The following is a 14,929-nucleotide window of genomic DNA, read 5'->3' on the forward strand; positions in this document are numbered from 1 at the left end:
AACGAGGCGATGTGTAAATATGATGAGTTGTATTGGACATGGAGCAAAACTATTTAGACACGCAAAGGACGTTGACTTTATATTGAATATTTAGACACTGGGGACAGTTTTTACCTTGACAGCCAGGACTGTCAGACCAGTATACCGTCCGTCAATTGGCTACTGTCAAGGATAAATGAATAATCGAATAAATTGAACTGAATAAATAGTGGTGCCGCTCAATTCTCATTTAGCGTGATATAAATATATGGCTTAAAGAATTGATATTTCAATGTCCTTTATTCAGTACACAAAACTCTCAGCTGCTATTGGTGGAAATGTGTTTATCTCAAACTAGAAAAGTTGTCCTTTGTTGTCTCCATCCCCTTTTAATTCTTTTTAACAGGAGACAATTTTAATCTGGTTTAAGAATGTTTCTCCATTTTTGAGCAGATTTTATGTGACATTTCCTAAAGGAAAGTACCAGGAAGATCCTTTTACTACATAAATAAATCAAGCAAGCAATTAATCAAACGTAACCCTGATATTCAGTAGGACTAATGGTTCACTGCGTCTCCAAGGTAACACAGCATTAAAGATTAAAAAAAAAGTTGTACGGGTGTGGACCGAGTGACACCTGTTCATCAGCCAGCAAACTCCTCCCCTTCACCTCGCCAGGCAAACATGCACGCGCTTGGACTGTTGTACTCGTTCACCTGTTCACAAGGGAAGTGTGAGTGTGTTGGGTGGAAGGGGGAGAGGGGATATATTAGTCCGACAAGATATGGCTTTGCCGTCTCTTCCTCCCGCCATCCGCGCCGCTTGGCCGTCCGACCGTCAGACCGTCCACAGTAGACGTCCCTGCGCTCGAGCGAGCTGTTCGCACACACACACCCACCCGAGAACTACAATGGCACGACGATCGACGATGACACCCGGACAGTTGCAGGTAAGCAGTATGTCACGTCACTCTTCATTATCGACCTTGGCGGCGAGCTTTGATCTCGCACACCTTGCACAGGTTGACACCGATGTTCATGTCTCCTTTTTTCCCTTCTTAAAAGTGAGGAAGGTAGGATTTGGAAGATTTTAGGTTTACTCTAGGCTCAGAAAGAGAGTCTAGAGCAGTCACGACTATAAGAAGTGGCTTGCATAGTCTAGTTTCTCCTCGACTCTATGAACAAGATTACTCAGGGTATGAAGGTAATTGAGAAGTTGTTTACTTCTGGGTACGTCGTGAGTTTAAATGCATTGATTACCTCCAGTTTCGGTTGTTGGCTATTTTCTCTTACTTGCGGTGTCGTTGGCGATTGTGCATTACCATTTTCATTACCATTATAGTATGTTAACTGTTTTTTGCCTTCTATGTAGAGTTTATGAAGTGTAACGTTCCACAGTTATTCAAATGTTTTGGAGACATTTTTTTAATCGGAAATATCTGCCCTGCTGAAAATCAATTCAATGGTCTTTCTTAAACAAATTACGTTGTTTGTTTTTTGTATTTTTTTTTTGTTTTTTGTTTTGTTAATTACCGGGTTGGGTTCAGTATAAGATACTTTTTACCGAAGTCTGCGTGAATAAGAAGCCTATTCATTATGTATATATAATTATATAGAAAGCCTATGATATTAAAGCACGCACGCAAAGCTCAAATCCGAGAGGCCACAAATGTGTGGTTCCGGTCTCCCATTGGCAATAACCATTACAACGAAAGTGTTTATATGTACATTTATAAAATAAGGGATGTACTGAGGTCCTTTAAATGTCATTGCCTACCTTAATGCAGTCTACATACTGGTTGGTAATGAGGAATATACCCGTTGAAGTGGGCATACTCCTCGATTCATTACACACAAACTAAACCTAAGAAAGATTGACTTGGCTCATCATGCCTAAGAAAGTATGAAGACATGTTTATCATGCAAAATAAATGCTAAAACATTAAACATGTTTATATTATGTAATAAATGAAAACAACAAGCCTTAGTCATGCAGATACATTTATCATGATTGATCAAAGTTACATTTATTATGCATAAGAACTATTAAACGCGCTTACTTACATAATGTAATAAAATAGAAAAACACATATTTAAGATGCATGAGAAAGTGGAAACATGCGTTTATCGGACTAAACAATTATTAATCAAGTTTATTTAAACGTAATCAATGAAATAATGTATATTTATAATGCATTTGAAAGAAGATACACATTTACAATGAAAGAGAACATGTACAGATTTATCATGCATGAATACCTTGCAGGTACAGGTAGGTAAAATAAAGCAAGCACATTTTATTGTGAGTAAGAAACAGCAAAAAAACTTGTTTACAATGCTTAAAATAACGAAAATGTAAACATGGATAAAAATCAAGTTGATCGCACTCTTATTAACACACCATATGTAAGGAAAAAAAAAGTTTTTCATGCCTAACAAACAGCAAACACTGGGTCTATCATGGAGAAAACAAAAAACACAGTTTATTATTTTTGAGAAGCAGCAAGCACTTAATTATTCTTATTTAGTTAACAATTGCTGACAACAGTGGTAGCTCTTTTTAAATAGAAAACACTTGCACATCAGTATTGCCGGTACAAGAAGGAAATGAAAGAATAATAAAGTTGTTGTTTTATATTACTGACTTTTTAATTTTTGTTGTTATTATTGCTAAAGGTCTATGACAGCTGTCTGAGTTTTCACTTTTTGGTTTTGCACAGGGCGAGTGCAGCTTATATGTTTTCTGAAGAGAAAACTATTCCAGCTCTCAATAAAGCCTTTGAGCTGTGTGGAAATACACCATAAATTGTTATCATTATTATGGTATCGCGAGGTGTTAAATAACACAGAGGGTGACATGTTTTTTCCAGCTTGTCATGTTATAAATTGTAAAATAAGATATTCTTAGAAATTACAGGATACTGAGTGCATATCACACGATAGATGGAGTAAACAGATAAGAAATCACTGTATGGTCTTAACAGAATCTTCCCACTTTAGAAAACATAAAATGATATAAACTTTATCATAACTAATCAAAATTCAAACGTTTGACATGTCTGCAAGTCTTCTGACTGCTACTTCTACCTGTGAAATGTGAAATACAGAAAAATACAGTTGAAGTGAACCTGTGACGAGAGAAAAGAAGCACGCACGACAGAAACCTTGGTGATGCTGCGCCTGCGGCAGAACCCAAGAGAAAATAAATTACTGACAGCAAGTGTAGTTAGGGTTTAGTGTACTGGGTGACATTTCTCAGCATCTTGTGTTATTGACAATCCCTGGGCTTTACCTTCTTAAGGCCTGCTTTACAACATGTGACTAATTCAAACTAAAGAAAGTGATTTAAGTTTGGCAGACCTTGGATGTACTCCGTCTATAGAGGAAGAGCTAAGTCCTGACTTACAAGATGAGACTACATCAAACAATGTAAAGATACAATGGATTTAAGTTTGGTAGACCTTGGATTGCATGCACAGGCTTCAGACAAAGATCTAAAGTGCGGTTCACACGGTACGACTGCATCACAGAAAATATTTAACTGCGGTAGACCTGGGCTCGAATCTTTTAGGGTGCAAACAAATATATTTTTCTCGTTGCGTGTCGTACATGTGATTGAGGTGAAATATCTGGGTAGTAAAGTCTTCTGCCCATCTGTTTAATTCAGGGGTGGGCAATTAATTTTCCCAAGGGGCCGCATGAAAAATTGGGATGGTTTTAGAGGGCCGGACTAATATAGTTAACTCAGTTTTACCCAATACTGTATATATAGTATAAATACTGGCGGGCGGGCCAGCGGGCGGGCCGGTCAGAGACAGGAGGCGGGCCGGATCCGGCCCGCGGGCCGGCCTTTGCCCAGGTCTGGTTTAATTCGATTGCTAGACGCATCGTGTGAAGCTCGCCTTAGAAGTGTAGTGAGGAGGCAGGTGGGTGGAATGTGCGAACAACACGGCTTCATCACGATTTATTTCGTGTCAACACTCCCTTTACAAAGTCGAAAAGTGGGCTGCTCAATGATAAGAGATTGTTGGTGACGGAGACACCAGAAAAGGCGAGCGAGAACACTTGTCAGAACAATTTCTGGTTTTGAGATATTGAAGTCGAAGGGTGGAGGCTTTCCGCACTCCACCCACCGCGCCTTTGACCTTTAAGGACTCACTACATTCGCGTGAATTTTCACGATTTATAACATACAATAACTAATATTATACAATACAAAATTACAAGCCACAAAGAAATTAGATTTATTTCAATCCCTTTTCGGGGCTTCTTGGGAAAAAGATTAATGAGGCTGTGAGGGTCGAAAATCAATTATTCCTGCATAAATCCACACTGAACGCCATTTTTAGTAAACTCGGATGAAGCTGTGAAAAATATGTTTTATCTTGAACTGTTGAGTTTTGCAAACAAGCACTAGACTTATCCACACATTAGACACTAGACAGACACGCAAACGCATGCATGCGTGCGTGCGTACGTACATACAAACAGAGAGACAGACACGCGCACACAAACGTATATCGATACACCCAAAACCACATTCAGATGCCACCCACCTTGTACTCGTAAATTGGAGTGTAATATTTTTAGTGATATTAAGAACTTAATTTTCACCTAATGGTGTTTCTTTTTTCCCTGATATTGAATAATTTAATCACAGATCCAGCATGGAGAAAGCGTCAGCCTTACTGTTTCCCATTTTAAAAATATTCTACTCTTAGGTAAATGATTCTGAAGATTCCTTTACCAGAGGATAACCGGAGTTTTTATATTGTTGGGGTTAGTAAAGAATGAAAAGTGAGTGAAATATAACAAATCTGTTTGTATTTTTTTCTTTCTTTGTTGTAATGCAAATTATAATACGACTTTTTAAATTTCCAAATATTCATAATTTTTATTATTGCTTCTTGAAAATAAGATGTGATATTATCAAAACTATCTAAACCGCTCAACCGTCAAAGTAGTTTCTCCTCAGCATGTCAAAATTGTTGATAACCAGCAGAAGTAAAAATCTGCAAATGTGTGCTTTGGAAAAAACATGAATTGATTAAAAGACGACACAAAATAAAATGCTGACAAAACTGGTCGTCCCTATACAACCTAGGGTCTTGTCAGAACTAGACTGATAGCACAAAGAGGTATAACTATAGAGCAAACAACTCGTAGACATTCGAGCTTTTGAAGAGGTGCAACTATAGAACTAAGAAACAAAAGATATGCGAACCTTGAAGAGTTGTATCAAAGAGGTGCAGCTGTATAATAGAAGCTCGAGCCTTAAAACCTTACACCAAAGTGGTGCATATAGTGCAGATTATTACCACCAGTGGCCGCATATTTCATAAAATAGTAAAGGTACAAACTACTTGTCTTCGTAGTCATAGCTTGTAAGACTCATGAGGGCAATAGACTTGCAAGTAACCAACGATGAACTGCTGTACACAATAAGAATAAATACAAATCTGTAAAAACAGTTGATGATGCTTACATGAGTAAGATGTCTGATTTAGACTAATGCATAGTAACAGAAGTGGGAACAAGTAAAGGCTCTTCTTCATCAGCATGCCTAAGGCAGATACCCTAGAGAGAACGAACTATCTGATTACTGTCAAAGTATTGTGAACACGACCATTGCACTATTTCAACCTTTGTTAATGCTTTAAGAGTATTATGTTCAGCTTTCGTAAATTTGTCGCCCTCCATCTCATCTATTTTTGTGTTATCTAAAATAGAAGATCTCTTGCCAACTTGTATTTCTTCAGGTAGGATGCATGTTATCTGACCACTCTCCATCGAGTACAGTACATCAAAGCTGCTTGTCGTCTGAAGTTTCACAAGAGGAGAGACTTGATTCTCCATTGCATGGTCTCTTTGTGACAAGCTGAGAGTAGTTTTTATTTTTTTGCACCGGAAATGTCTGGAGCGCATGTAATGTATTTGGTAGCCTTATAATGCAAGCACTGTTTTCGTACGCCGGTGATTAATCGTGACATCCGAGCTCTTCCTCTCTCTCTTGGCGGTGACTCACGTGATCCGCCATTTCTGGTCTCTGCATCAATTTTTCTCTCTCACTCCGCACATGTCCGACTTCGAGCACCTGCATATTTTCCATTCATTCATTCCCTTGTACTACTCTAAGAAAAAAGGTGAAAGAACAGGTCGGCAGAGGCGGCATAACAGTCACATCATTGCAGTCTGTAGAATGGTTAGCCGGCAGGACAAGAGTTTGCTAACTTTTTTGAACACATTCAGACAAAGTATCAATGTCGTAAAGCAAAGCCTGGAGATCAGCGCCAGCCTAGGCAGACAGCCAGCGACATCTATGGCATCATTAGGGACACTAGACATTCTGCAGTTTCAAATACAAATAATCAGTCGGCTCAAAACCGCCTCTGCCGGGAGGTGACAGAGACTGTCGATGTTGATGCCTACTTTGCCTAAAATATTACCTGTGACTCAATATTTTTTTTATCAGCTACGTACTCGAACTCTTTATTGACATCTGGCCATATGAGAGAGAGAGAAAGAGAGTGGTATGGTGGTTAGCAACACCACACAGTCACTGTTCATCTTCCCTCTATACTAGGAACGGTGATCTGGTCCGCGAGCGTCACTCTGTCAGGCGAAGAGACAGCACCTACTTACTACTACTTACTTGGGGAGAGGGGAGGATGCTGTCTTAGTATAAGTTTTCTTTATAAAATATTTCGAAACCACGTGCAGGCATGTGAAGGTTACTGAATTATGTCACCCTTTCTCTCTCTCTCTGACACACACACATACGTACATGTACATAGACATGTAAGCACGCAGACACGGAGTGTTCACTTTAATAACTTTTAGTCTTTAAATGAACATCGCTGACGAAACAAAACAGTTAGATATGAAACAAAAAAGTGGATGTGCACTGGAAGAAACTGAAAATTTCAGTGCTTTTTTTGTTTGTATGATGACAAGTAAGGTCGAGAGTTAAAGAAAAACTAGAACACTATGAACGAGAAAAATGTCCTCGGGTTGTAGTTTGATGGTTAGGAGCTGAGATTTCTGAGGCTCTACATGTGTCCGGCAAATCCTTAGACGACAATTAACCTTCTGTATTATGTTTGTCCACTTTTCTCCTCCTACCAGGATTTAAATGTCTGTGTGCTTATCCAACAGACGCATATATTCTTCTGTTTCCATCTGCTGTCCGGAGACTGGGTCTGCCGCAGTTACTGCGTGCCTTGAGTGCACCCGCCTGCCCCCGGTAATGTGTTTGCTGTGTTAAGGTCCCGCCACACGGTACTTGAAAACAACATTTACAGTCAAGACATCAGCTTTCTTTCATTTTGTTTACTTTCTGACATTCGCGGCAGCGTGTTGGAGTGTTGCAATCTGTGGAAATGGTTCTTTATTGTTTTCCAGTGTGATCTGTTTCATGAACACAGTCTGGTTGTTAGAAAACAATTTTAATCACAATTGATTTACGCTAAAAAAAACATTGTATACCTTGTGGATTTGATTCCCTACAAACCAGTTTAAATGATAACTTCATTCGAAAATATAGACACAAAAGGATATGAATACAATGACAATGCTATGCTGGAAAGTGCTCACAAAAGTCAAGTAATAATTTGTGTATCAAAATTATCATTTATTTTATTTATTCCAGGGTTTCAAAATTACTCCATGCCAAATTGTGGAAGAGAGAAGGAGTAATAAGGCTAACTGTTAGTGTAGTCCTTGTCTGCTTCACTTGCTTCTTGGGATAGAAAAAAAAAACCATGGTCAAACGCACGAGATAACATTTAGTTTTGAAGAGTAAAATGGCGAATAGTGTTGAGACGAGCATTGATTGGCCAAGTGGATGGTTTCTAGTCAGCCTTTCTTCGCATGCGCACTTAATACTTTCAACCGGTTTCTCTAAAAGGGGGGAAAGTGCGGACGAAGAATTTGCTATAAAGAACTTCACTATGTCAAAGAAAAACTTTTGAACGAGACAAACTACGCAAGAAGGGGATCTGAGGTTGTGAGCGGAAGTTCTTGCTATGATGTAGTTTATGTTTTTTTTTGTTTCTAGAGTTACATTATGTAGAGGCAAGATTAGAGAAGTTTCTTGCGGCGCTGGACCATTTGAGTCCAAGAAGATTTGACTTCTTTCCCAAACCTCTTTCACTTCGGTACCGCCCGTGTGACATCGCCTTCAGCGAGAAACCTAACGAGAAAGAAAATGGCGGCTGGTTCTTTTTAAGCCTTTACTGACCTTATTTTTCGGCAGAATGTTTTTGGATAAGTGGGGGTGGTTATAAACAAAGTGTGCGTGTGTGTGTGTGCACGTGCATTAGAACAGGGCCAAGCCTGCCTTGGGACCTGAAACGACCAATCACGGTGCACAGAAACGAAAAAAAAATTCTTTCATGTAACTAAAAATAAATTTAAAAAAAATGAAAAGACAGAATGACAAAAAGCCCGACAGAAGAACACACTACGAACGATCAAACAAACGCACCGACAGACGAGATGTCCGAATCTGTGCTCACGGGGATACGTCACATCCGGCGTTGAAGATGGATGACGATTCACGGCGGCCGAGTGCAGCTGGTATTCCGATAACGTGACGTATGCCTGGACTAACAGGGAACTAACTGGGGCTAACAGAAACTAGTGCAGTCCGTGTCACGAGGGCACGACCCAGGGGTCAGCCTCGCCAGTGACGTGGGGGACACGCGCTCCTAATTCTTGCCGCGTTTTGTTCAAGACACGAGCTGCGGGAAGCGGGGCAAGTAGCAACGCAATACCGTTGAGCAGCGGAGTGTGAGTCGCCTTTATATTTGCAGACTGGAAAACACTTCTTTCTTCACTTCTACAAAGCAGTGCCTTAATTAATTTGTTCTGCCTTCTTTTTATTCATTCTCTTCTTTCTTTCCATTCTTCTTTCTTTTTTCGGGTCTTCCTCCTTTCTCACCCCTTCATGTTTTCTGTTTTCATTTTTCTTATCCTTTTTTTTCTCCTCTGTCTTTACCCCTTCGCCTTTTTTTTTTATTTTCTTTTTTAGCTCAATTCGTTTGCTCATTCTTTTTTCTCGATTCACTCTTTCTTCCTTCCTACTTATTATTCATTCGTTCATCCTGTCATTCTACACCAAAAAAATATGACACATTTCTGTGGTGGCTTATTGCTGCATGTCCAACAAACAGTCCTCGTTATTTTTCTTTACCATTTATTCTTCATCTTTCGTAATGTTGTTATTAGAGATGCTGGGTGTCTGATTGTTCCTTGTCACAGGAACTAGGGAGGATTCAATCAGCAGAATAAGCCATAAGGTGCACTTTAATTACAGAAAAAAATAAAAGCCACATGAAACATAATATATAACACTGTAACCGGAGTAAGATGTTAACGGAAACCCACAAATGGGAATTCAGCAAGGCCGTTCTAAATTACTGCAAAATATATATATACATGTACCGATGGTTCTATACATGCGACTTCAAAAACAAGCAGATCTCTATATCAACCAAATAATCCGTATTACTCTTTTTCTGGAAGAACTACGGGATTTGTTTGCAACAAGAAAAGAGAGAAAAAAATTGCGGGAATAAAATAACGATGAAAATTTACTTTGAAACACACAGAAACATTTTTTTCACATAAAACACTCCTACCTTTCTGTTTTCTATCCAGCACTGAATCAGAGCAGGGTGAACCCTGTGACCCACCCTCCACAGCACGCATGTACACGTCACTAGGGGTCATGCAGTGGGTTCCTGTAAGTCCTGCCCCAGAAGTGACGGACGTGACGATTGGATAAACCATTCTGCGATACTTAAATTACCCTCGTGCCACAGAAGACATCTCCTTCAATGTAAAGTTAATGTGTTTTATGTTATAAACTGTTAAAAACTGGCCTTTTTCGCACTTTCGGAATGAAAAAGTACTTAGGGGCAACACAGATTCACATCGCATTAATCGCGTTCTCGCTCATCCATCTCTAGAGAATTTTTTCCCCGACTTTCCCCAACCCTTTACATAGTCAAGTCCCCACTCCTAGCATCTTGACCTTTTCATGTCTAACGGCGTCGTACAGCTACCGGCCTCCGGCAAGCGCCAGGTGCAAACCTTTGTGTACTAAATCGGTGGACTAAGAACGACGGACGGAAGGAATAGAAGAAAGTAGCCGGTGGGGGGACTGCTCAATCGTCCTCCCTTGTTCGATGCAGCTGCTGTTGATGCACCTGATAATCACGTGTTCGTGTGTCTCACAGATGAAGACGCTGGTGGTGACGCTGTTGGCGATGTTAGCAGCGACGTATGTTCACTCTGGAGGAAATCCTGACAGACCCTCTGGACGGCGTCTGTGTGGCCAACAGCTTGCCGACACCTTGGACATGGTGTGCGGACAGACCGGCTTCAACTGGCGCAAGAGATCAGGTACGGTGTATGTCTGTGTGGATGGTTGAGTGGAGGATCAGTCATGCCTCAATGACCGATGTACCTACAGCTGCATGTGTCCATAACTACATCCATACAAGTGACATGTCTGACGATATGGTAATATCATCAGGTACCTGTTCGGCCACTAGTGCCAAAGAACCGATGCATATATATATATAGGTATGTACGCATATTGTGTAAGGACAGGTTTGTATGTGAGGTAATATCATCAGGTGCCCATCAGTTTTTCCTTTTACCTACTTTTAATAAAGCCAAGACACCTTTCTAAAGATAAAGCGTGTGCGTGCGTGTGTCTGAGAGAGAGAGAGAGAACAGACAAGGAATGAAACTGTTCGTGAACTTTGTATACTATAGATACTATATATAATATTAACAAACTGCTGCAGACGCAACAACCTTCCTTGATCAGGCTCAAAACAGATCTGATCCCAGAATAAAACCCCATTTTGCTCCAGACCATTAGTGTTAACCTGAGAGGCAGGAACGAGATCCCCCTTCTTCTGGTTTTAGTGTGTTTGTTCAGAAAAAGCGACGAGAGTAGAGGAGAGTTCCCTCCCCTGGCTGTTCTCTTTCTCGGACAGGTCTCTGCGCCTCGCAAACCCTCCGACTTTTTTTTCAACTTTGTTTTTTAAAAACGAAGTTTTCTTTCTTACTATATTTAAAACTTAAAAACTTTTAGAGGTTTTATTTCACGAGCACAGGAATAAATGCATGAGTGGGCATAGAATGTAGGAGATAGTCTCACACTACTTCTGTGGTTAGAAAGGTTATATATATCTGAGTTGCACTACAAGGTGGAACAGTTAAGAGACAGCTGTCTCACCGAAATTTTGTGTGCGACCTACTGAGGCAGTAGAAAACCGAAGCATGCAGACGAAGATCACATTAATTTTCGACATGGAAGACACCGACCTTCACTCTCTGTCACACGATAGCCTACTTAGCAGACAAATGTCGGAGCGCTCTCTGTTATTTCCAGGGTTAGCAGCGACACTTAGGGTAGCTCGACAGATGGCAGATAATAATTCTGTCGGCTGGCATTGCCAAGTGACCGAAAACTCTGTTACTTAAATGAAAAGGGGAGAAAACTGGGAAAGAGGGGTGTAGGTGGCACGATGATTAGTGTGAGGGATGGGAATAAATGGGACAAACCTGGGAAAGGGGGAAAGGAAAAAAAAAGTATACTGAGTGGCAGATATATAAAGGATACATAAAGGAACTTTATTTTGTAAGGAAAGAGATTAAAGATGACACAGGTAGTCAAGGTAGTGGTTTAGCTTGTCAAGGGTATATATTATATAGAAGGAAGGAGTGAACTCTCTTTCCCCCTTATCATAAACAGCTGAAGGTTGGACAAATGAAGGCTTCCTTTTTTTCTCCGCTTTCTTTTCTTTCTCATTCTTATAACTTTACTTTGAAATAACCTTGTCTTTGATTTTTTTAATAATAAAAAAAAACTTGAAATGCTTTAAGTAACTAAATAAGAGCAGAAACAATTAACGACATATTATTCAAGAAGGAAATGATGACGAAAGGTATTTATGTGAACAGAAGTCTACTTCCTGTGGTTTGCAGCAGACGACACAAAGACAGCAGGACGAGAGCCGCGCTCCCTGATGGCGGGCGTGCGGCAAGGTCGGTCTGTGGCTGACGAGTGTTGTCGTCAAGGGCCCTGCACCATCCAGATCCTCGAGAGCTACTGCGCCTCTTCAGTCGAGGGGGCATCAGAAGTAAGGCTGATGCTTTTACGCAATCTAGCTACTTAAACTGTAGTAAAAGTTCACTTTTGTCGAACGTCTCATTAACTCTCGCTGTTTGACGGTTATTTTTAACGGTGCTTAATATAATTTCGTCTGGGTAATAATTTGTTTATGGGTTTACAGACGGAGAGGAAATGAGTTAGTTGTTATCTTAAATTTCTATCTTTTCATGTTTATTTATCTAGTTTTTGCGTCTGTATTTTTTTATTTTGCTACGGTGCCTGCAACGGTAAGAATCGATGTCGGTTGTCATGATTAAAATTACTTGATGATGATGATGATGATGATGATGATGATGATGATGATGATGATGATATGTGCAGAATATGCGTTCTTACCTCATTTCGATGCTTAATGGGCCTCAAATGGCATCCACAACGACGACACCAGAGACCACAGCAGCCACTGCTCGCCCTGGCTCCAACTCACCGGCAGCGGAGGTGTTCCGCGGTCCATCTTGGCGAAATAGCTCGAACTTCAAACAGTTCTTCTACCTGCCCGTGAACAGTCGGCCAACACGAAGTCCCCTTATTTTCAAATAATTGATACACAATTCACACACACAAAAGCACTTGCTGGGACTTGCTTGTTGTATTCGTCAAAGACCAAAAGTCTGTCGCACACATTGTCTCCCCTGTACATCGAGGCACTGAGTAAGCGCTGTTCACTCAGACGATGACCAGTGCCTTCTAGAGCCATATTGACATTGCAGTGTGTTACGCTTGAGTCGTGCTTGTCCCATCCCATCCACCCCACTTCCCCCAACCACCCAAGTCTCCACGCCTTTCTTGTGAAGACTACCCCATTGCTGTGTGACTGTTTAGCCGAAACTCAAAACTGTTGTACCCGGCTGTCAAGAAGCAGTCATTAGTCGTATAAGCAATGTCTTAGTGTTGTATAATTCAACGAATCCACTGAAGAATACCAGGATGACGGTAGAAGCTGTTAATTCACGAACGAAGATCGTGTCGAGGGCTTAGAGACGCTGAACTTAAGGAAATCCGATCAAATCACTGAGCATGCGTGGAGCATCGACGTCGCTCATCGTCTTAACCGATCAAGAGGAAAGCAACTTCCTGCACGGTAGGAAGTTTGGTGACCAATATGGAAGAAAGCGCCTTTCCAGAAGCGAGAAATTTGCAAAGGTGTCCAGCTCATGTCCCCAGACAAGGTATCCTGGCAGGTGATACAAGTGCTTAAAGAATAGTCACATCTGAAACAGAAACAACAGTCTGAAGATGTCGTTTGCAAAGCATTATTCCTGATGTGACAGATTTCTTTCCTGAAGGCATCCTTGCAAGCATGGTTCTAGAGACAGTCTTTAGGAGTGGACACTGTGTTCCAGTCAGTTTTGGGTCTGTTATCATCAGCCATGGCTGTGGAGCAATGAAACTTTACATAAAAATAGCAAACGTGTAAGTTTAAACTTCTTTGTATCAACGAACGGTGGTTATCACTCTCTTACACGAAGTGCTCAGAAAATATCTTACTCGTGAGTTAAGAGTCAAACTGGACAACATTAAAGCTATTTTCACATTGTAATATTGGATAGGTAAATACAAGAACACAGAAAATACAGCTGGTGTATCGCTAATCGCACACACGCACACAGAAAGACAGAAAGAGAAAATGCTTTCAATAGCTTGAATCGCACAGCTAAATATTTTGCTGTGTTTTATTTGTTATTGCTGCTGCTGCTGTTGTTGTTGTTGTTGTTGTTGTTGTTGCTGTTGCTCCTCTTTTATGATGGGAAATCCAAATCCACAGGCTTTAGAACCCAGAAACGCTTATTAGAGCTACACAGACTTTCACAGAGTGAAAGGAATACATGTCAGCAACAACTGATTAATATGTTGAAATATTAGCTTGACATGGCCTAAACAAATCACAGTGAAGGAGTCAGGATATACAACAAACAATCTCGCGAAAAATTATGAAACTTAAACCTCAGATACTTTCAAATACAAATATACACATCACACTTGCAAACAAAAATAAAAATTACGGCTAAGCGCAGTCACTCTATTTGTCTGTCACACTCACACAGACGCACGTGCGTCTTGACACACAAACAATCACACAAATACATTCGCAAGTCACACATGCACCTGTAAGTAGCTGTGATAATACATTATTTATGTAAAAGATGTAACTAGTCTTCTTTGTGTATTTCGCTGTTTTGTAACGCCATGTATAATAATCAAGAGCATAGAATTCATGTTTACAGCTGCTTTGTAAACCTCTCTGGATGTTTACCTGTTTACAGCTGCTTTGTAGCCAGATTTTTGTAGAAGTTTTTCTGGAAAGTTGTGTCGTGTTTAATGTCGCTCTAGCCTTATATCTCAACTTAAGTGCATTGCAGGGTATGCTCAAACATTATACTAAGAGACAAAGTGTCATTGAACCTGATGTGTTTAGTTAATCATGGTCTAATATTATTGCTAATATGTATAAATGTGTCTGTGCGCGCGCACGTACTAATGTGTAACTTCGTGTGTGTTTGAGAGAGAAAGAGCGAATGAGAGAGTGACTCTTTCTTTGTCAGTAGTTATTCATGGAGATATTAAATTGTCTCTCCTTGAGTACAATTTTTGTTATATTTTTAAATTTAAAAATGAACTTGTGTAAAGCAGTTAAACGCGTGTACTTACGACAAAAGTTAACATTTATGTGTTTGTCTTTCTGTTTAATCAATATCATTCTGACGGACGCTCTTCTGTCTTGCTCTGTGAACTTTGAACTTATGCAAAGACACTGCAG

General features: G+C 40.2%; 1 protein-coding gene across 2 annotated transcripts; it reads left to right on the top strand.

Annotated features, from left to right (window-relative positions):
* Positions 1-548: 548 nt before the first annotated feature.
* Positions 549-13,282, top strand: LOC112566539 (insulin-like). Of its 2 annotated transcripts, none has more exons than XM_025242765.1 (4): positions 549-928; positions 10,220-10,385; positions 11,985-12,139; positions 12,493-13,282. In XM_025242765.1, the coding sequence occupies exons 1-4, from the start codon at positions 764-766 to the stop codon at positions 12,709-12,711; spliced, it is 705 nt and encodes a 234-aa protein (XP_025098550.1). In that variant the 5' UTR covers positions 549-763; the 3' UTR covers positions 12,712-13,282. The 2 variants fall into 2 exon arrangements, with proteins under 2 accessions (XP_025098550.1, XP_025098551.1); XM_025242766.1 differs by lacking the exon at positions 549-928 and adding an exon at positions 8,513-8,768.
* The last annotated feature ends 1,647 nt before the right edge of the window (positions 13,283-14,929 follow it).

Source organism: Pomacea canaliculata, linkage group LG6, assembly GCF_003073045.1.
Source record: "Pomacea canaliculata isolate SZHN2017 linkage group LG6, ASM307304v1, whole genome shotgun sequence".
NCBI lineage: Eukaryota > Metazoa > Mollusca > Gastropoda > Architaenioglossa > Ampullariidae > Pomacea > Pomacea canaliculata.